The sequence below is a fragment of the Adiantum capillus-veneris genome, chromosome 24 (genome assembly GCF_014529385.1).
Source record: "Adiantum capillus-veneris isolate H3 chromosome 24, ASM1452938v2, whole genome shotgun sequence".
Taxonomy (NCBI): Eukaryota; Viridiplantae; Streptophyta; class Polypodiopsida; order Polypodiales; family Pteridaceae; genus Adiantum; species Adiantum capillus-veneris.
In genome coordinates, this window is record NC_140954.1 from 24,360,713 (window position 1) to 24,384,345 (window position 23,633).

Below are 23,633 nucleotides of genomic sequence, written 5' to 3' on the forward strand. Positions count from 1 at the left end.
TCACCTTAATGGAAGTTTCAGTTTTCAGCCTCTTTGCGGACACCATCAAGGATATAATCAATGAACTCCGCGCCTTCGGTGTAGTGACTCTTGGCCTAGTTGTTGTTGCCAGCTCCGGACTGGCCAAAGACAAAGTTATCTGGGTGGAAGATCTACCCATAGGGGCCCGTTCGAACACTGTCCATAGTACCTGAATCCAGATCCATGAGCACGGTGCCAGGCACGTAGCGCCCACAACTTGCCTTGTTGTAGTACACATTCACTCTCTCCAGCTACACGTTAGCGTCACTAATGTATGACCCCGTGGGATCAATGCCGAGCTCTATGCATACCACCTCCCAAAACATGGTGTCGATTTGGCTGCCTTTTGCACCTGTTTGTGCATTCACAACTTCTGTGATGAGGAGGTATCCACCTCATAAACTCAGTCCAAGCAATCAGCCAACTGAAGTCACTCGATTGCAATCCCCACATTATAGAGTGACTCTTCGCCCCACTGCCTTGTTGGTCGCTATACGAATATCGTTCATTTGCTGCCCCGCTGCCCGGTGTTTAGTAATTCCATCTTAGTCAGCATCGGCTAATGTCACGTGACACATTCAACCCTATGTGTCCGTGGACAAACTACACCATAACAGGGTTTCCGTCAAGTCCAGTCAGTCTAGATTAGAAGTGATCTGGCACTTTTGTGAGTCTATTCGTAGACCGTGCATGCCCAGTCACTTAGTGTAGATGCATATCCTCTGGTTGCACACCGCATAAGCATAAGAATTTCCATCAGATTCCATCAGAGTTAGTTTGGCGATTTTTTGAGTGATTTTATCCTATTTTCCCTATTTTTGACATTTTTCACTTATTAATTTAAGTGACTTCCCAACAAAAGTAGGTAGGGCAAATTGGGTAAGAAAATATATATGCAAACCCAAGTTAGCACTCTTGGGCAGATGAGCAAGGAGCACAACAGGCCCCTAGGCAGCAGGTACTCCCCCTCTCTCAGCAAGACCCTCTCCAAGCATTCCTTGGTGAGCCCCTCCCCATTCAGCCCAGCGTTTTTGTGGCGCCATCCTCTCTTGTAGCCTGGCATTTCCACAAGCAACACAGAAGCAGCAATCCCCAACCTAGCATTTTTGCTATCGTCATCCACCCCCAATCCCTAGCGTTTTGGGATCGCCCTCAAGGGACTGCAGCCAACTAGTGTTTTCAGCAATAAAGGGCTGCAGATATCAGCATTTTCAGCTAGCGTTAGCAGCCTACAAAATGCAGCGAGAGACCTACAATTGGGCAACGTTTTCAGCCTTCAGTCGCCGCATCAAACCAGCGTTTTCAGAGTCAAGGACAGCAGTCATTTTCAGCCTTAAAAACGCAGCCAAACCTGCGTTTTCAGTCACACAAACAGCCCCTAGGTTTTGGCAGATTTCAGCCCTAAAGTCATCATCGTCGTCACCGACATAGTCATGAGTTGCATCAGTCCATGCATCATCATTGTACACCTTTGTGCAATCAATAAGTAGACCACTCTCGCCGATGAGAGTGGGGCCTTCGGAGGAGGGTTTTACAACATCTCTGGTGTCGTATCTCTTTTCTCTCTTTCTCTCAGTCTCATACACTTGCACGCACAATATCCACTCACTTTGTTCGTATCACAGTACTCTCCATAAAGAATGGAAGGCTCTCCCTTCCATAAGAACAAAAAGGAACCTTGAGCAAAATATGGATCACTCATCTTGAGAAAGAACAACATTTATTCCGTTGTACCTGACAACTAATGAGTAGGAACATGTGCATAATTACTCGCCAAGCAAAGCAACTCGAATGAAACGCGGGCTGGTGCTCACCGGAGCCCGCCCTCTCGCAATGTGGTGTGTGTATCACATTCTCCATCTCTTCCTTCCATGCCTTCTTGAGCGCCACCGCACTTGGTTTGCAAAAACCACCGAAAATTCTGCCACCCTTTCATTGCATCGCCCGGTCGTAGTGATCTAGTCTCTACTACCCAGGCTATTCTCATGCGCAATCATGTTGCACTCCCACTCGGTGGACAGCCCGCTTTGTCGAGGGGGAACCCATCGGCCATCCATAGACTGCCCCAACATGCTGTTCCACTCATGCCGACATATCTCACCACACGTCTTAGTTGTTCACTGGTCCCCCCGGCTCAGCCCGATATACCATGATTGTTGTACATCCCCGACCATTTGATCGTGTTCCTGGCTGCCTGGTATGATATCGAGTACACTTTACCCGCCTCGTATCCTCTTGTAATCCGCCTCGTCGCAGGGGAATCCAACGGCCATCTGTGGCCTACATTCTAACCAGCTCTTGCTGATCCATCTCTTCCTTCGCAACTGCTACCTCAGTGGCCCACTTATCCTGCATCATAGCCACCTTCTCAAAAAGCGAGGTTATCCCTTGCTCTTGCCGGCAGAGCTCATCCTCCAACATTGCTTTCTTTCCTTCAAGTTCCTTCCTTGTTCTCTTACTTTCCAACCGCATCGAATCTACATCCTTGTGGTAAATGTCCATAGTCCTCAAGCGAGTTTGAGTCAAAGCATGCATAGCATCTTGCACCGCATCCCAATCATATTCCGGTTCTTCTTTGCTCCATCCATCATAGCGTTCAACTAAACGGTGCATCGCCCTTCCAAAGCATAAGTACGCAACTTCCACATTGAACCAAGCCTTTAATGAGGCCATCTCGACAAGCTCTGATACCAAATGGTAGGACCCAAGTGCATACATAGCATAAGAGGGCGCAATACACTGAACACGGGCTCAACAAGAGCCCAATAGCAAACTAGGGCCAGGTCTATAGTGGCCGACAACACCCATGGATCCAAAAACAATAATTAGGTAGCGAGTGAGGGACTGACTCTCCTTGACTCAATAAGCCAACACTGCTTTACAATACAAATGATGGGGGTTCGGAGCACTGTGGCTCACCCTTCAACTGGCATACAAAACATGGACTCGAGACCCACTCGAGTGACCTGCTGAGTTAAGAATGCAGACTTGGGACTTAGAATGCAGACTGTTAAGAATGCAGACATGGGACTTAGACCTATATAAGCTTTAAAAAACTGTCTTGGACAAGTTGATATTCAGAGGACTCTATGATATCCACACCTGGAAAACTTTGTCTTGACAATGCATTTCATGTTAACTGATGCGACTATGTGAAATGCAAGTGAGAGACCTCCATTCCTAGACTAACTCTAGTGATTATTGGAGCTGAGCATTGGATGCTACTGCACTGCCGACCAACACACCCTCTTTCACACACTCCCACACCCCCAAAATCATCTTCAAAAGTGCAAGGAATCATCAACATATTTATAATTCTTTACCAGTTCACATTGACTGACATAATACAAACTCATATCTTATGCAGGTGAGATGTGCATTACTACTACTTGCAGATCATGAGTTCTGGCTTCTAGTAAGCATACCTTAAATCTCCGAGCCTGAACTTCTGCTTCTTTACTTTGACAAGACAACATTTAGAACAATCATTATGTAAATAGAATCAAGACAAACATGGTGAAAAGACTTAGATGCAGTCTAAAAGCTCCGTCAGCCAGCCATTACCTTTCTTGCTACTGCCATGCCAACATGCTCCTAATTAGTTTCTAAATGTATGCTCTGTTTAAAATGTTGCTTGAGCTCATGGATAGCAGCCAAAGCCTGGTTAACTCGTCCATCCTTCAAAACACACACACAATGCTCATACAAGTTTCTCTCTCTCTCTCTCTCTCTCTCTCTCTCTCTCTCTCTATCACTTCAGGTGCACACACACACACACTTTTTGTGCTCTCTTGCCGTGTGTTTGCAAGGGAGGCTTGAAGCTAAGTGGAACACTGTTACATGGTAAAATGCAAACATTCTTTGACTTAATTTTTCTGCTTAGCCCAAGGTTGTTGAAGTCCAGCACCCCCCCTTTCCCCTTCAAGCGAGCCACTTCAGAGACAATTGCAGTCTTGGTTTGCTCCCATCCCTCAAGATCTGCTCACGCCTAATTCTTTCACTTGTCTAGGAGCTAATTTGGCAATTATACATCTATCTGGTGAATTTCCCCAACAACACACATATTGGGAGAATCCCCAGAATGATACCATAGGTAGGCCACGCAGCTAAAGTATCCCTCTTTGTTTCTTGGCAGCTTCAAAAATTAGCCTTTGGAAGCACGGGCACCATCTTACGCAGGTGCATAAAAATGGTTCTATGTTGCCACTATCTTTGAAGGCTTGACTAGATGACTTGCGAGTAAGGTCTGGCAAACTTGAAGTCATTACCACACTTGGATCTAAGATTCAAAAGCACAAACAAATGAGAAGGAGCCCACGAACCAACTGGCTACTTGCTAGGTGCATCTGACAGAACCGTTCTGTACAAATAGACAATGCCTTGTAGAAGGATGCTCAGGGCATGTGTCCTGAATGCAAGATGAAGGCAAAGTGTAATGTTCAAAATTGAGTCGATGAGTGGATACAAAACTCAGAGCTCAAATGCAGTGTTTTGGCCAGTATGAGGACTTTACATCTTCCATAAAAGTGAAAGGGTTTGAAGCCGGAAAAAAAATGCCGCACGCATCAAAAATGTGCATAGGGCTGTGTGTAATGAGGGAGAGCATAGGGAAATACCTGTGATCCTGGGCCGGAAGTAATCAGAAACAGGGGCGGGGCCACTGAAGGAGATGGAGCAGGGGAGGAGTGAACCTGGTTAGGGGCAAGGGTGGAGTAAGAGGCCTTGGCGATGCAAATGAGGCTCGTGCTTCCTTCTGGGATTGCCATTGCTCTGCTTTTGGTGGGAGAGCTCTCCAATGTATGACTCTCAGCGATCCCTACTTCTTTGAGGAGGTGGGATCAAAGGCCCACGTGGGGCAGTCTGGCCCATCCGATCACTTTTTGAACTAGGTGTGAACTAAATGTGAACATGTGCACCACACTAAGTTTGGTGTGAACTAGATGTGAACTTGGGAGGGTATGTGCACCACACCAAATTTGTTGTGAACTCGATGTTAACTAAGTGTGAACTAAATGTGAACTTATCCACGGAATGCGAACTTATCCGCGGACGATGTGATCTATAAACATGGTGTGTATATGTACATTGTATGTATGTATATATATATTACACACACACACATACTATGTGATACCCCTCCCTCCCCCCCCCCCCCCTATGTATACGATATGAGTATGAAATAATGAGGGGCTACCCCTATTGTATACGCTTATGTACAAAATCCAAAACCCCCCCTCTTGTACACTCACGTGGTACAGTACGAAAAAACACAGTGAATCCCCCGGGAGTTGACCATCAAAACCAAAGGCTTGTTTTTAGGAAAGAAAGAGTCTTTTTAGAAAAGAGAGAGGAGGAGTTTAGTTTAGATCTCTTTTCTTGGAAGCCAAGATTCTTTTCAGAGACTCGAAACCGTGCATCGAAATCCGTGTCCAAAAAAAAAAAAAAAAAAAAAAACAGCCGTGAACATGCACGAACTTATCTCTCTTTGCCGTCTGTTACATCTACTACCGCAAAACTATAAGTATCTAGTATACGGAGTGGTGCAAGCTCTTAATCACCATGTTCATAAGCTCTTTTCTCTCTCTCTCTCTCTCTCTCTCTCTCTCTCTCTCTCTCTCTCAGGATACTCTCTCTGTACTTGCTTATTATATTCTCTCTCGTTTCACGGTGTACGCGCTCTCCGAAAGCTTTCGTGGTGGATACCTCTACGTAGCTCTCATCACCACTCTATTGAAGCAAAGAAAGAAGCCTTTTGACAGCCCCTAATTGATTTTAAAGCACGGTGAGAATCTCTAAATTCCATACTCATCATCTCTCTCTCTATGTTGTTTTTCTGCGTAGTCACCCTCTCGGTGATTTATTTTTCGCATACGCGTACATGTATGGATCAACCGAGTACATAAAAATTTGTCTCATGATTATTTCATCATGTTTAACACACTGATTTATGCACATGATGCGTTTATTGTCATGTACATGCATAGAAAGCGCTTTTTGTTTCACGTCATAGAGGCGGTAGGAACATTGTTTTGGTCATAAATCACAAACCGTTATGAATCAGCTCGAACCCTTTATACCAAAGATAAAACACATCAATTGAAACATTTTATCTCCTTGGTGTCATGTGAAAAACACACACGAGCTAAGAGATATGGTCAAAAAGCAGTTTGCTGCCCACTACACAACCAAATTTTTTGACTCCAGGCTCCTTGGAGAAACACTATATAGACTCACCGGACGGGCAAAACCACTTAACCAATTGAAAATATTGATGAAAATTGATGATAAAAGAATTTAGGTCTTCGTTACCACTTCGGAAACGCGAGTTATTAATCGCTCTATAACCGGTTTTACCTACACGCATAGGAGTGCTACCACAGAGGGATACCATATGACGTCGGGAGTTAACTGAGCCGTTTTGATATGTTTTATGGTTTTTTTTGGTGAGTTTATTTCAATTATTAGATGGACATAAACTTATGTGAGAGTATATGGTTAAACATCCCGAACCACATAGACAGATGTGCATAAAATGGCTTTCTTTTGGGGTTACCGTTTGTTGTGTGAGTACCATATGGTCAAAGTGATGTGGTAGAGTGATAGTCTATATTATGGAGCTGAACTTGATGCATTAGTTTGAGGCTAAATACTTTCAATTGTATGTTTTGCATACTCCCAAAAATGCCAAAACTTTGTTTTTTGCATATGTGTGAAGTTATGGTTTATGGTTGACCTAAGGGTCGGAGCTATTTTCCATCATGTTTATGGTGTTGGAATGTTATCATATGATTTCTACGGACTCATGGATTGATGTGGATACCTCATATGCATGGTTATGACTGCTTCCCACCTTTCTAGGTCAAAACTAGCTCTATGTGCTAGAGAGGTGAAGTGCATATGTGATGCATCAACTTTGCATGGTTGGGTGTTGTCAAAATTGGGTTATATCACGATTAGTTACTGGTTGGACTCTTTTTATGCATGAAAGAATCACTTCTTAAGGGTCACGTGTGTGTAGACTCCGATTGATTGCAGGGGATGTGTCAAACTCCAAGTGTGGGAGTTGGTTTGGTGTGATTATGATTCATGGTTAAGGGTTGAGATTCCCTTATGGATTATGGTTGATATTCTATGGTGTAAGCCGGTGTGGCTCATGTGTTTTTTTTTTTTATATGGTTATGCTGCCAAAATGCTACCGAAATTTTTGTTGCCATGTTATGTCCTAAAGTGGTTATGCAGGATTGGTTGTGCCTCACCCAAGTCGGGTGGAGTGCTCGCCCATGTGATGTGCTTGGATTATGGTTTACGGTTTTGGAATTGGATCATGAAGTGATTTGGATGGTTTTGGCAGACGTGTAAGGGTAGAGATCCTATATAGTCTAGCTGCTTAGAAAAGATTGTTTGTGTATCTGGGAATTGCTATTGTGATTGAACTCATGTGTTATGTTTCTCATGGAAGTGTTGCTACAAGACTAGCTAGGATCACCTACATCACCTAGCCTTAGACTAAAGGGTCGCTGACCTGAGGCTTTGTTGGATCCAGGGTGTTGCCTAAGTCTTCTTCTTTTTGTAAGGCTCATCTACACGGTTAGTGCGTCGGGGGTTGAATGACCTACACGGATAGCCCGTCGGGGATTTTGCCTTAGCTTTGCTTAAATACCCAATGTTGGGTATCTAAGAGGCGTGGCCCCTAAACTAGTATGGTTGGTGTTGATATCCTACCACCTGCTGGTATTTGGGATCCTTTCAGAGCTTGGGTTCATGGAGGGAGGTGAAGCCGCCTCAGCCTATGTTTGGCTCTGGTAGGTTGAAGGTGTTCTGGCTCGCTCCTGGGGAAGTGAAAATCTCTCTGTCCGTAGTAGAGCAGAAGTGGATGGGTGGACCAGTCAATCCCTACACAGGGTCCGGTGCTTTTCTAGTTGTTTTGTTATAAATTTTTTTTTGTTATGGTATACCTAGATTTTGTCATTGCATTAATACATGGTTGCCTGTTCCATTTAGATGGGCATTTAAAGATTCTCTGTTCTCATCTTATCATGTCTCTGTGCACTCTATTTCACCCTCCACTATATTCTCTCTCTCTCTTCCCGCAACGCGGTGTACACATATATTCACCCTCCACATTGTTATATTTTTCTTGAGTACGATTTCATTCGTAACACCCATTCAGGGGTAGCACTAGTCACTAGGTACCTCTGGATGCAGTCTGGCTCATGGCCTAAACTCCATGCTTGGTTGGGTGCTGAGAACTCCTCCCCTATGCAAATGCTTCCGCAACTCTGTTGTATATTGAAAATTGTATAAAAGTGTAAAATTGTATATTCTGTGCATAGACCTCTCGGGAGGGGTATCTCTCACCTGGTATCAGAGCCAATTCTTAAGGTTATGGAGATAGCCTAAAGCCTGATACTAGTCAGGCTAGTTGTGCATCATGCACGCAGTCAATGCATGTTGTTTGAGAAAGTGTAACGTCTCCGACCCCGAGCTAAAAGAACACCATTGTACCATGAAACAATCATAATGGAAAAAGTTACTATTTTTAGTAGTTTTCCAACATCTGTTGATGCCATGATATTTAGAATTTCATAAAGCTTCCAAAACATAAACTAATTTTTGTGGAAATTTTCCAAAAATAGTAATTTTTGGGTCACCCGACCCGTCAGTTTTGATCGTCTCGAAAAACTGCACCCGTACCTTAAATTTGAAAAAAAAGCATTTTCGGACGTCAGGGGCTGCTAAATATAGCAGGTACCCATGTTAATACACCTTAGTTAGAGCTTAGTATAGCAAGTTCCGACATAAATTCTGATTCGTATTGGCCGTCTTAGGTTAAAATTAGATTTTCCTAAAGTTGTGCGGGGAGGCACCGAGACTCGAGGGCTGTGTGGGAACTGGCTGCAGGGCACTGCATACTGAGTTTGGCAGTAAGAGGGCGCCCTCACACACAGATAGGGCTCGTGGGCTACTTTCCCAGCTTGAGAGATAGTGAGTGAGTGAGTTAAAATAGCAAATGGGACACTCTGCAGCCCCTGCACCCCATGCAAGTAACCCTGCCCATGAAGGCTTAAGTGGACTCTAGACCAGCATAGCAGGTGATTTCAAAATTTTGAGCTTGTGAGCCTATATAACAGCATGCTCACACACACACAAGCACATATATGCTCACACACACATTTAGTATACACACACACACACCTTGGGGAGGTGCTACCGACACACATAGCCTTTGGAGAAGGAGCAAAATATGGAAGTGTTGCCCAATTCTCACCACAAGAAGCTCCATTGGATCAGAAAATTGATTCAAATTCAGCCCAAACTACAGTAACATAAAGCCAATTTCACGTTATGTCATAATTCCTTCTATGGTTCTCATAATTCCGTTGCTGGTATGCATAATCATAGTTAAATTTCTCATTAGACACTCTCTAAATTGCTATATGATTATTCCATTGCACATTCTTAATTCTAATTGTCAATTATGCAAACAATTAACCTCTTCTAATCATAGATTAATGTATGATTAGCAATAAGAGAATTATCCACTAAGTCATTATAGTTAATGAATGATAGAATCAAGCCAGCAATGTGATAAGGTTAGTCTATTTCATTCTATTATCACACAATGTTTATATGATATGTTTAGATTCAAATTGTTCAAATACTAGGATGTAATTAGTGTAATTAATTTCACAATTAATCCAATAGGAAAAAGGAATCCTCTCACCTATGCATACGGTAAATCTGCAAATCTCTAATTGCATTAGGAAGTGATTAAGCATGCCTAATTCATCTCTAGTAAATAGATCAAGTAGAAATCTGAAATTCTTTATTATCTTGGCCAAATAATTAACCTTAGGGCCAATTCCCATAGAACAAGTAAGGGGCTATCAGAAATCTCTATGTCTTGAGGTAATCAGACCTCTCGTGTAAAGGAGTTTGCTTATTGAAACTAATCCGTCATTTTGGTCATATGAGCTCTCGAATATTAGATTTCTTTTTCCAAGTTGTCAATTTAAGTAGTGAGTATAATATGGCCCCGGTAAAGAGAACTCGTTTCGGTGGTTCTCACGACCACGAGGCTGGGACAAGCAACACAAATGGGAAGGGAAAATCTCCCATGGTCGACCAAGTACCGGCCATCTCACGGAGTAATGACGAGGAAATTGTGCAGGTAGGTCACATTTTTAATTCAAGTTTTGCTTAATTTAACATTGCATTCGATAAGTTAGGAAGGAACATATCCCTAAACATGTTGGAGAAATCCAACGGAGATTACGGCATTTGAATTGAAATATATTTTATTTTCCGAGTAGGAAAGAATGATTGTTGGATATACTATTTGAGATAGGAAAGAATGTTTGCTAGGGAAAATTTAGCTCGGCCTGCTGATTTCTATTTCCAATGTTGATACTAGTCCGAACCCCCTCCTGATCCACAGGGGGCAGAGTTCCTGGTTAAGGGCTCTTGAATCCACGACTGTTGGTTAAGCGGTGGATATCCATGACTGATGGTTAAGCGGTGGAAGTCCACGACTACTGGTTAAGGGGTGGACAACCTAGTTGTATGGGCAACTAGGCGACAACGGGTGGAGTAAACACTCGCTGGGGGATTTCGTCCCTCCAGAGCATTGGAACTTTAAATGAATGAGTTTTTGAGTGAATTTTTACTAGAATTTCTGTCTTTTTGCTGCTTTGCAATACTGGTTGGAAGGCTGTATCAAAGAACTTATAAATCGAAAAAATAAACACAGAACTTATCTGTTGAACAACCATTGTGGTAGTAATTAGGTAACAAAGGAGGTGTGAGTATGGGGTGGAAAGTGGGGGCTTGGCTCGGGTTGCCAATGCCTATGAGAAGGGTGGTCCCGAAATGTCAGGAACTCTCCGTCCCCATAGTACTATAAATTGGCGCTAGTATTACTCATTGCCCCAAGAGCGGTGAAGTCTCAAGTGTACGTGCCTTCGAAAGATATGGGAAAGAAGGCACCTAATAATTCTCTCCTCTTGGAAGGTGGGTTTTAGGACCGATAATTGATTAGACACACTTCCCCTGCGAGGTGAACTAGATCTTGAAGCTAGTAGGGTCGAACTCGATTCACTTGGTGATGAGAGATCGTCCGCTAGTTGAACCCAAAACCACGTTGGTTGTTTCCCTTGTAGATCTAGTGGCCATGAGGTTTACCACCAGATACGTCGTTTTAGACGACGGGGTGGGGACCTCACACCTTGTATTAGAGATATAGGTTTACGAACTGGAAAATGATGTTGTTTGAAATTTTAAAAAATAAGGGATAGTAGGATAGCTCGTACTCAAAGCTTGAGCATGATGTTTCCCAGAATAATGACATTGGATTTGTCTAGTGGATTGTCTCCTGAGTGATGTTAAAGAGTTTTACTCGTTGAGCTTGTTGGGATTCAGTGGGTCCCACATGATGTTTTTTGAGAAAGTCGTTGGTGCGACTAGTGCTGCGGGCAGGTAGCTTGTTGATGCACATCAAGTTATAAGTATGGATCAAAGTTTTGGAGTAAAGTTTTTACCATTATTTATCGAACAATTTCGGATGTATTCAATGGAATTTAAACTAATGGTGGACTGCTTAAATCCTTTGTGATAGCTGTATAGATTAAGTAGGCTGGTTCAGCCCAAAAAGTTAAATTTCTTCCTGAGTATGGAAAAGCCTAGGTTTATTTGAGAAGAGTGCTATAGTAATGAGTTTTATACCATTGGATAGGTACCGTCTACTGCACTATATACTGCCGTTCAGGAGAAAAAGCTTCTCCTTAAGCAAGCTCAGCCTCCAACCTTTAAAGGCGAAGGGGTTAATGTGGAGAGAGAGACGGAAGTATGGATGGAAGCAATGGACGACTATTTCGAAGCTGTGGGAACTCAACCCGAGAACCAAACCATGCTTGCAATGTTCTGCTTGTCTGACGATGCCAAGATCTGGTGGAAACAACATTGCAGGGACTTGGATATCAAGGGATCTTTCCAGTTATGGGAAGATAGCAAGGCTGTTGTGATGGAGCGATACTTACCACCCGCTCACAAAGCCTTGAAGATGAATGAGTTTTTCTCACTTCGACAACTGAATTCTTCCGTCGAAGAATACTACTCGAAGTTCGTCACACTTCGGAGATATGCTCCTACGATGACATTGGAACAGCAAGTAGCACGGCAGCAAGTAGCACGGTTCTGCCAAGGACTCATCGACCCCTTGAACAACCGACTAGAAGCTCTCAGGCCAGCAACATTGAAAGATGCCTTGCTAAGGGCCAAACCGTTAGCTAAAGAGATTCGGAGGACTATCCAAGATAGTCAATACTATTTGTCAAAGAGGGCCAGGCCAGACAACTGGAGTAACATACCAATCAACCCTACATACGACCATCGTCCGATAGTAGCTACTACGATAGCTACCGAGTTTCCCAATATAAGATGCTTTGAGTGCCAAGAGTATCAACATTACAAAATCCGATGTCCAAAAAGGATTTCCCAAACATCCGGTGCTAATAATGTACCTCTAAATGTCGACGGGCGAGGTCAACCAAACGGAAGAGAAGGCCGAGAAAGAGGAAACATAGAACAAGGAAGCGGAGCTTTCGCTAATGCCGTAGTGAGACAACCAACTGTGGGTGACAAAGCTGATGAGAGAGTAGCTATGTATGCTGCAACTGCTAATCCTAGTGAGCAATAATTCAAGCACCAGGATCTCATCAAAGTTCAGTAGAATAAGACGCATAAAGCTAAAGACTATTCTATTATCAAAGGATGTCTTTACTTTAGACAAAGGATATATGTACCTAAGTAGTTAGCATAGAGTTTATCCAGATGTATTCCTGAGATGAGGACATCTCAAATTTTTCACGTTGGGGAGGATGTAAGGTCTCCGACCCCAAGCTAAAACTAGAACACCATTGTACCATGAAACAATCATAATAAAAAAAGTTACTATTTTTAGCAGTTTTCCAAAATCTGTCAATGCCATGATATTAAGAATGTCATAAAGCTTACAAAAGTGAATTAAAAATATTTTTTGTGGAAAATTTCCAAAAATAGTATGTTTTTGGTCACTCGACCCGTCAGTTTTGATCTCGAAAAACTGCACCTGTACCCCAAATTTGAAAAAAGTGCATTTTCAGACGTCGGGGGCTGCTAAATATGGCAGGTACCCAAGTTAATACACCTTAGTTAGAGCTTAGTAAAGCAAGTTCCGGCATTAATTTCTAATTCATATTGGTCGTCTTAGGTTAAAATTAAATTTTCCTAAAGTTGTGCGGGGAGGCACTGGGACTCGGGGGCTGTGTGGGAACTGGCTCCATGCCACTGCAGACTGAGTGTGGCAGTAAGAGAGCGCCCTCACACACAGATAGGGCTCGTGGGATACTTTCCCAGCTTGAGAGATAGTGAGTGAGTGAGTTATAGTAGCAAATGGGACACTTTGTAGCCTATGCACCCCATTCAAGTAACCATGCCCATGAAGGCTTGAGTGGACTCCAGACCAACATAGCAGGTGATTTCAGAATTTTGAGCTTGTGAGCCTATATAAGAGTATGCTCACACACACACACAAGCACATATATGCTCACACACACATTTATTATACACACAGACAAATACACACACACCTTGGGGAGGTGCTACCGACACACATAGCCTTTGGAGAAGGAGCAAAATATGGAAGTGTTGCCCAATTCTCACCACAAGAAGCTCCATTGGATCAGAAAATTGATTCAAATTCAGCCCAAACTACAGTAACATAAAGCTAATTTCACGTTATAACATAATTCCTTCTATGGTTCTCATAATTCCGTTGCTGGTATGCATAATCATAGTTAAATTTCTCATTAGACACTCTCTAAATTGCTATATGATTATTCCATTGCACATTCTTAATTCTAATTGTCAATTATGCAAACAATTAACCTCTTCTAATCATAGATTAATGTATGATTAGCAATAAGAGAATTATCCACTAAGTCATTATAGTTAATGAATGATAGAATCAAGCCAGCAATGTGATAAGGTTAGTCTATTTCATTCTATTATCACACAATGTTTATATAGATATGTTTAGATTCAAATTGTTCAAATACTAGGATGTAATTAGTGTAATTAATTTCACAATTAATCCACTAGGAAAAAGGAATCCTCTCACCTATGCATGCGGTAAATCTGCAAATCTCTAATTGCATTAGGAAGTGATTAAGCATGCCTAATTCATCTCTAGTAAATAGATCAAGTAGAAATCTGAAATTCTTTATTATCTTGGCCAAATAATTAACCTTAGGGACAATTCCCATAGAACAAGTAAGGGGCTATCAGAAATCTCTATGTCTTGAGGTAATCAGACCTCTCGTGTAAAGGAGTTTGCTTATTGAAACTAATCCATCATTTTGGTTGTATGAGCTCTCAAATATTAGCTTTCTTTTTCCAAGTTGTCAATTTAAGTAGTGAGTATAATATGGCCCCGGTAAAGAGAACTCGTTTCGGTGGTTCTCACGACCGTGAGGCTGGGACAAGCAACACAAATGGGAAGGGAAAATCTCCCATGGTCGACCAAGTACCGGCCATCTCACGGAGTAATGATGAGAAAATTGTGCAGGTAGGTCACATTTTTAATTCAAGTTTTGCTTAATTTAACATTGCATTCGATAACTTAGGAAAGAATATATCCCTAAACATGTTGGAGAAATCCAACGGAGATTACGACATTTGAATTGAAATATATTTTATTTTCCAAGTAGGAAAGAATGATTGTTGGATATACTATTTGAGATAGGAAAGAATGTTTGCTAGGGAAAATTTAGCTCGTCCTGCTGATTTCTATTTCCAATGTTGATACTAGTCCAAACCCCCTCCTAATCCACAGGGGGCAGAGTTCATGGTTAAGGGCTCTTGAATCCACGACTGCTGGTTAAGCGGTGGATATCCATGACTGATGGTTAAGCGGTGGAAGTCCACGACTGCTGGTTAAGGGGTGGACAACCTAGTTGTATGGGCAACTAGGCGACAACGGGTGGAGTAAACACTCGCTGGGGGATATCGTGCCTCCAGAGCATTGGAACTTTAAATGAATGAGTTTTTGAGTGAATTTTTACTAGAATTTCTGTCTTTTTGCCGCTATGCAATACTGGTTGGAAGGCTGTATCAAAGAACTTGTGAATCGGAAAAATAAACAAAGAACTTATATGTTGAACAACCATTGTGGTAGTAATTAGGTAACAAAGGAGGTGTGAGTATGGGGTGGAAAGTGGGGGCTTGGCTCGGGTTGCCAATGCCTATGAGAAGGATGGTCCCGATTGGTCAGGAACTCTTCGTCGCCATAGTACTATAAATTGACGCTAGTATTACTCATTGCCCCAAGAGCGGCGAAGTCTCAAGTGTACGTGCCTCCGAAAGATATGGGAAAAAAGGCACCTAAGAATTCTCTCCTCTTGGAAGGTAGGGTTTAGGACCGATAATTGATTTGACACGCTTCCCCTGCAAGGTGAACTAGATCTTGATGGTAGTAGGGTCGAACTCGATTCACTTCGTGATGAGAGATCGTCCGCTAGTTGAACCCAAAACCACGTTGTTTGTTTCCCTTGTAGATCTAGTAGCCATGAGGTTTACCACCAGATACGTCGTTTTAGACGATGGGGTGGGGACCTCACACCTGGTATTAGAGCTATAGGTTTACGAACTGGAAAATGATGTTGTTTGAAATTTTAAAAAATAAGGAATAGTAGGATAGCTCGTACTCAAAGCTTGAGCATGATGTTTCCCAGAATAATGACATTGGATTTGTCTAGTGGATTGTCTCCTGAGTGATGTTAAAGAGTTTTACTCGTTGAGCTTGTTGGGATTCAGTGGGTCCCACATGATGTTTTTTGAGAAAGTCGTTGGTGCGACTAGTGCTACGGGCAGGTAGCCTGTTGATGCACATAAAGTTATAAGTATGGATCAAAGCTCTGGAGTACAGTTTTTACCATTATTTATCGAACAATTTCGGATGTATTCAATGGAATTTAAACTAATGGTGGAATGCTTAAATCCTTTGTGATAGCTGTATAGATTAAGTAGGCTGGTTCAGCCCAAAAAGTTAAATTTCTTCTTGAGTATGGAAAAGCCTAGGTTTATTTGAGAAGAGTGCTATAGTAATGAGTTTTATACCATTGGATAGGTACCGTCTACTGCACTATATACTGCCGTTCAGGAGAAAAAGCTTCTCCTTAAGCAAGCTCAGCCTCCAACCTTTAAAGGCGAAGGGGTTAATGTGGAGAGAGAGGCGGAAGTATGGATGGAAGCAATGGACGACTATTTCGAAGCTGCGGGAACTCAACCCGAGAACCAAACCATGCTTGCAATGTTCTGCTTGTCTGGCGATGCCAAGATCTGGTGGAAACAACATTGTAGGGACTTGGATATCAAGGGATCTTTCCAGTCATGGGAAGATAGCAAGGCTGTTGTGATGGAGCGATACTTACCACCCGCTCACAAAGCCTTGAAGATGAATGAGTTTTTCTCACTTCGACAACTGAATTCTTCCGTCGAAGAATACTACTCGAAGTTCTTCACACTTCGGAGATATGCTCCTACGATGACAATGGAACAGCAAGTAGCACGGTTCTCCCAAGGACTCATCGATCCCTTGAACAACCAACTAGAAGCTCTCAGTCAAGCAACATTGCAAGATGCCTTGCTAAGGGCCAAACCGTTAGCTTAAAGAGATTCGGAGGACTACCCAAGATAGTCAATACTATTTGTCAAAGAGGGCTAGGCCAGACAACTGGAGTAACATACCAATCAACCTACATACGACCATCGTCCGATAGTAGCTACTACGATAGCTACCGAGTTTCCCAATATAAGATGCTTTGAGTGCCAGGAGTATCAACATTACAAAATCCGATGTCCAAAAAGTATTTCCCAAACATCCGGTGCTAATAATGTTGCTCTGAACGTCGACGGGCGAGGTCAACCAAACGGAAGAGGAGGCCGAGAAAGAGGAAACATAGAACAAGGAAGCGGAGCTTTCGCTAATGCCGTAGTGAGACAACCAACTGTGGGTGACAAAGCTGATGAGAGAGCAGCTCTGTATGCTGCAACTGCTAATCCTAGTGAGCAATAATTCAAGCACCAGGATCTCATCAAAGTTCAATAGAATAAGACGCATAAAGCTAAAGACTATTCTATTATCAAAGGATGTCTTTACTTTAGACAAAGGATATATGTACCTAAGTAGTTAGCATAGAGTTTATCCAGATGTATTCTTGAGATGAGGACATCTCAAATTTTTCATGTTGGGGAGGATGTAAGGTCTCTGACCCCAAGCTAAAACTAGAACACCATTGTACCATGAAACAATCATAATGGAAAAAGTTACTATTTTTAGCAGTTTTCCAAAATCTGTCGATGCCATGATATTAAGAATGTCATAAAGCTTACAAAAGTGAATTAAAAATATTTTTTGTGAAAAATTTCCAAAAATAGTAAGTTTTTGGTCACCCGACCCGTCAGTTTTGATCTCGAAAAACTGCACCTGTACCCCAAATTTGAAAAAAATGCATTTTCGGACGCCGGGGGCTGCTAAATATGGCAGGTATCCAAGTTAATACACCTTAGTTAGAGCTTAGTAAAGCAAGTTTCGACATTAAATTCTGATTCGTATTGGTCGTCTTAGGTTAAAATTAAATTTTCCTAAAGTTGTGCGGGGAGGCACTGGGACTCGGGGGCTGTGTGGGAACTTGCTCCAAGCCACTGCAGAGTGAGTGTGGCAGTAAGAGCACCCTCACACACAGATAGGGCTCGTGGGCTACTTTCCCAACTTGAGAGATAGTGAGTGAGTGAGTTATAATAGCAAATGGGACACTTTGTAGCCTATGCACCCCATGCAAGTAACCATGCCCATGAAGGCTTGAGTGGACTCCAGACCAACATAGCAGGTGATTTCAAAATTTTGAGCTTGTGCGCCTATATAGGAGCATGCTCACACACACACACAAGCACATATATGCTCACACACACATTTAGTATACACACAGACAAATACACACACACCTTGGGGAGGTGCTACCGACACACATAACCTTTGGCGAAGGAGCAAAAAATGGAAGTGCTGCCCAATTCTCACCACAAGAAGCTCCATTGGATCAGAAAATTGATTCAAATTCATCCCAAACTACAATAACATAAAGCTAATTTCACGTTATGTTATAATTCCTTCTATGGTTCTCATAATTTCGTTGCTGGTATGCATAATCACAATTAAATTTCTCATTAGACACTCTCTAAATTGCTATATGATTATTCCATTGCACATTCTTAATTCTAATTGTCAATTATGCAAACAATTAACCTCTTCTAATCATAGATTAATGTATGATTAGCAATAAGAGAATTATCCACTAAGTCATTATAGTTAATGAATGATAGAATCAAGCCAGCAATGTGATAAGGTTAGTCTATTTCATTCTATTATCACACAATGTTTATATAGATATGTTTAGATTCAAATTGTTCAAATACTAGGATGTAATTAGTGTAATTAATTTCACAATTAATCCACTAGGAAAAATGAATCCTCTCCCCTATGCATGCGGTAAATCTGCAAATCTCTAATTGCATTAGGAAGTGATTAAGCATGCCTAATTCATCTCTAGTAAATAGATCAAGTAGAAATCTGAAATTCTTTATTATCTTGGCCAAATAATTAACCTTAGGGACAATTCCCATAGAACAAGTAAGGGGCTATCAGAAATCTCTATGTCTTGAAGTAATCAGACCTCTCGTGTAAAGGAGTTTGCTTATTGAAACTAATCCGTCATTTTGGTCGTATGAGCTCTCGAATATTAGCTTTATTTTTTGAAGTTGTCAATTTAAGTAGTGAGTATAATATGGCCCCGGTAAAGAGAACTCGTTTCGGTGGTTCTCACGACCGTGATGCTGGGACAAGCAACACAAATAGGAAGGGAAAAGCTCCCATGGTCGACCAAGTACTAGCCATCTCACGGAGTAATGACGAGGAAATTGTGCAGGTAGGTCACATTTTTAATTCAAGTTTTGCTTAATTTAACATTGCATTCGATAAGTTAGGAAAGAACATATCCCTAAACATGTTGGAGAAATCCAACAGAGATTACGGCATTTGAATTGAAATATATTTTATTTTCCAAGTAGGAAAGAATGATTGTTGGATATACTATTTGAGATAGGAAAGAATGTTTGCTAGGGAAAATTTAGCTCGGCCTGCTGATTTCTATTTCCAATGTTGATACTAGTCCGAACCCCCTCCTGATCCACAGGGGGCAGAGTTCCTGGTTAAGGGCTCTTGAATCCACGACTGTTGGTTAAGCGGTGGATATCCATGAGTGATGGTTAAGCGGTGGAAATCCATGACTGCTGGTTAAGGGGTGGACAACCTAGTTGTATGGGCAACTAGGCGACAACGGGTGGAGTAAACACTCGCTGGGGGATTTCGTGCCTCCAGAGCATTGGAACTTTAAATGAATGAGTTTTTGAGTGAATTTTTACTAGAATTTCTGTCTTTTTGCCGCTTTGCAATTCTGGTTGGAAGGCTGTATCAAAGAACTTGTAAATCAGAAAAATAAACAAAGAACTTATATGTTGAACAACCATTGTGGTAGTAATTAGGTAACAAAGGAAGTGTGAGTATGGGGTGGAAAGTGGGGGCTTGGCTCGGGTTGCCAATGCCTATGAGAAGGGTGGTCCCGATTGGTCGGGAACTCTCTGTCCCCATAGTACTATAAATTGATGCTAGTATTACTCATTGCCCCAAGAGCGGCGAAGTCTCAAGTGTATGTGCCTCCGAAAGCTATGGGAAAAAAGGCACCTAAGAATTCTCTCCTCTTGGAAGGTGGGTTTTAGTACCAATGATTGATTAGACACGCTTTCCCTGCGAGGTGGAACTAGATCTCGATGCTAGTAGGCTCAAACTCGATTCACTTGGTGATGAGAGATCGTCCGCTAGTTGAACCCAAAACCATGTTGTTTCTTTCCGTTGTAGATCTGGTGGCCATCAGGTTTACCATCAGATCTGTCATTTGAGACGACGGGGTGGGGACCTCACAGAAAGGCTATTGTATTCATGATGCATCTATGTGAGTGATTTGGGGGTGGCCTCTATAACACCTCCATACTCACAAGATATATGAGGAAAAGTAAAGTAGCTTTCACAAGAGGATAGGATCCAATCTCTACTCACAAACACACTCACCCTTGCATGCACAAAACCCCGCCTACACTCGACTCGCTTCCGTCTATACTGTCATAGCCCTAGATATGATCAACTGCAGTCAAGGAAGCAAACAAACCAATGAAAACCAAGGAAAATCTTTGCACTTTTTTTCATAAACACCATACCCTCACACCATCTCAACAACCCTTGCATATACAAGAAGGGGGCTCCATAGTCGCTTCCAACCATGCACACAAACCCATCAAAAACCATGCCAATCATGAGTTATACAAAAACTAATTATGTTCAACCAAAAAACTCAAAAAAAACCATGGAAAACATGGGGAAACAACCTCCCATTCACAACAATAAGAAGGGGCTTTCACTGCCAAACCTGAGTAGCAGGCACACGTGTACAAGAGAGCTCGCTTCACGCTGCTTCCATCACCAAAAAGAGAGGAGGGGTGAAAATGCACAGGTCACCACCCATGTTCATGGCCTTCTTGATGAGAGACACACTCTCCAGTCAAGGTTGTAGGCCCTCGCACACACACATGTGTACCTCCACTACACAAACCCCACGCACCACTGCAGACTGCAGCAACAGAGGCTTTCTTCTTCATAGCTGAAAACTCCCACTCACTCACGAACCCAAGTTGATAAAAGTTCATTTTTTGCTCATATTTTTAAAGCGCTAACTCACTCCTTGAAGCCTTGACATCTCTATGTACAAAAACAACAAAACTATGTACCCCGCACAACTGGCCCGCATGCGTAGAGACAGCTGGCACACACCGCCTTTGTATACTTTGTACAAGCATGCTTTATTTAAATCCAAGAGGTCTAAGAGTACCAAAAAACATCTCGCAATGACTTTGGGGTGGTCCACACCATTTCTTCAAAACACGTCATAATGGCGTTGTCATTTTTTTGAAAATTTGTTTTGTAGTAACAAATGGCTGCCAGAGTGACGTCTTGATGCTTTAGCCAGGGGAATGAGGTTTTGGCCGTAGTGTTCAACAATATGGTGACACGGTTTTCCAGGGATGAATGGGAACTCTGTTACTTAGAAATCGAGACTAAAGTCTTTAGCATACCCGGAAGCACAACCTGATGGAAGAGTGTTGACCATAGTTACCTTACCCGTCACCAAGAACCCTTCCGTCAATTCTTCATCTATGTTGATGACAGTCCAAGAGAAATGTTTGCCAACCTCAAACTCCTTCAACTCAGAAAGACATGTTCTACTACTTGGCGATGTGTTCCCAAATGTTAAGGATTGCTAAAGTTGCTAAGAAGTTTGAAGCTCTTACAGCCGTCATAGGAAGAGAAAAGCTAGAGGATAATTACAGACCATGTTGTCGCGTGGGAGGTCTCAGAGAATACCCTGTTATGAGAGTTAAAAGAATATTCAAAGAATTAGCTCCAAGACACCCATAATAGTGTAATGAAATCTTAAAAATCAAATTTTGATGAATAAAAGAAGCGTAACTCAGTTTTGGTTCACGTGTGTACTAAGTTTTCTCGCTCTCATTGTCTTGTTTTAGATGGATCTTCTTAATTGCCTTGATGAACTCCCGAGTGATTTTTCACAAAGAATCTTTTTCAATTATGAGGTTGGGTTCAGTCTCCATTGGGTAATTGGCTCAAGTTTCAAAGGGGACTAGAGATTACCTTGTACCCAACACTTCCGCACCATGGGAGTTATATGTTGAAGCTCAATCCAAACATCGAACAAAAGTGCCTGATAGGTTCATGACCAACCCACGGCTTTGGGTGAAGGAAAAGATCCAAGAAGCGATGTTAAAGTGCAAAGATATGTTCTTTACCTTAACTTATGCTCTCTTTTTAACATACCAAGTTGTTATCTCATACTTAGTAAGAAGACCCTATGCTAAACGAAAGGTACGGTTTTTGTGAAAAGGTCATAATCAGAGCATGGAAGAAGTCAACTGGCGGCAACCAATTCTATTATGTACCCCATGATTGGTTCAATAGAGTCTATGGACCTTTTCTCAAATACAACCCTCACAATGTTACCATTACCTTTGATGACTACAAGAAACCAAGGTGCATTAGTGACTTTTCCTAAGCACAACCATTAGCAGTGAACTCGAGTAGATACTTCTACAGAAATGATGTAAACAAATGACATTCTCATGTAAACTGCTTTACTGGATTATCACCCAAGGATGTATCACGGGAGGAAGAGTGGTACGAAAGAAATACATGACTTTTAATGCACAAGTTGAAGTGTTAAACTTTGACACCCGAGATGTGAACAAATGTAAGAGTAGAACCACAATTATAGGAACCAAGAATTGGTTCATAGGACCCTTTCGTATTTGTGTATCTGATCCCTAGAAACACTATGTATCTTTTTGATCTTCTACGGTTATAAAAATTTGATTTTGATATAACAAATATTGTTTTGAGAATATAATATTTGAGTTTGAATTGTGGTTTTCATCATTCTAACTAACATGAGTGATGGGGTGTGTGTAGATGACTAAACATTTACCTCGAGGGATATGGGTGGATATACTCTCTCGCCTTATAAATGGAGCATTTCCAAACTCGAGTGGAAGTACAAGACTTGTCACTACCACGTATAACGGGGAAGAGAATAAAATATTGATGTCTACGGATTTCATTGTACCAAATACTTTCAGAGATTGGTATCATTATGCTGCAGGGAACCCCGAGTTTAGACCACCTCAGCACAAACCCTCGCCTGTTGGGAGTATCGTGTGGATACAATCTAAGTTGGGAATGGAGATTGTAGTCACTAATCAAATATTGTACAAAAATTCTTATGAACTTAGCCTAAGACCGACAAAAGAAATGTGGATGGCCAGAAACATACTTCCTTTAGCAATGGCTATAGGATGCTTTGACATTGTTATGTTTAATGTATGGGGACGACAGTGCAAAAACAATGACTGACATTTCTGTAGTCCAATACCATGGGAGTTATTCCTTGACCTATTTGGGAAGTCACTAATCTACAATCCTCACAATGTAAAATTTATCCTAGTCATTATATCCAATGAATAGGGTTAGCGTTTAGCTATGTATTAACATTTCCTCCCCTCTTAGACTGGGTCATCCTTGATAGAGCTTCAAGGGATTGGGTAGTGTTCTGGCTTGCAGGCTTTCCTCTACTTCTGGAGGGCTTCAAGAGCATTGTAGTTCTTTATGCTAAGTTTCTTATCTAGTTCCTTCAAGTACTGCAGGTCAATTAGATTATTAAGCTCCATTTTGTGTAGCCTACAAACCTGGTGTGAAGATTTTCCACTACGGGGCCAAAGATCTTGAATCTAAAAGTGAAAAACCTCATGTAGAATGCCTTCTCAAATGTTTGCATGTAGTAGGAGGGTAAGAACATCACTTTAGCATAAAAGCCATAAATTACTTCATTCGGTGGTGGTTGATG

At 41.9% G+C, this 23,633-nt stretch overlaps 1 protein-coding gene across 3 annotated transcripts in view; it reads right to left on the bottom strand.

Moving 5' to 3' along the window:
• Window positions 1-1,555: 1,555 nt before the first annotated feature.
• LOC147426096 (uncharacterized) overlaps window positions 1,556-23,633 on the bottom strand; it is a 48,778-nt gene continuing 26,700 nt past the window's right edge. Inside the window, exons 2-3 of one of the 3 annotated variants that reach the window (XM_086497983.1) lie at window positions 3,586-3,699; window positions 1,556-3,475 (exon numbers count right to left, since the gene is read on the bottom strand). In XM_086497983.1, coding sequence (XP_086354109.1) covers window positions 2,302-2,739 — 438 coding nt within the window. In that variant the 5' untranslated portion in view covers window positions 2,740-3,475; window positions 3,586-3,699 and the 3' untranslated portion in view covers window positions 1,556-2,301. Of the gene's footprint in view, window positions 3,700-23,633 lie in introns of all 3 variants that reach the window. The other 2 variants (XM_086497982.1, XM_086497981.1) reach the window with 2 other exon arrangements.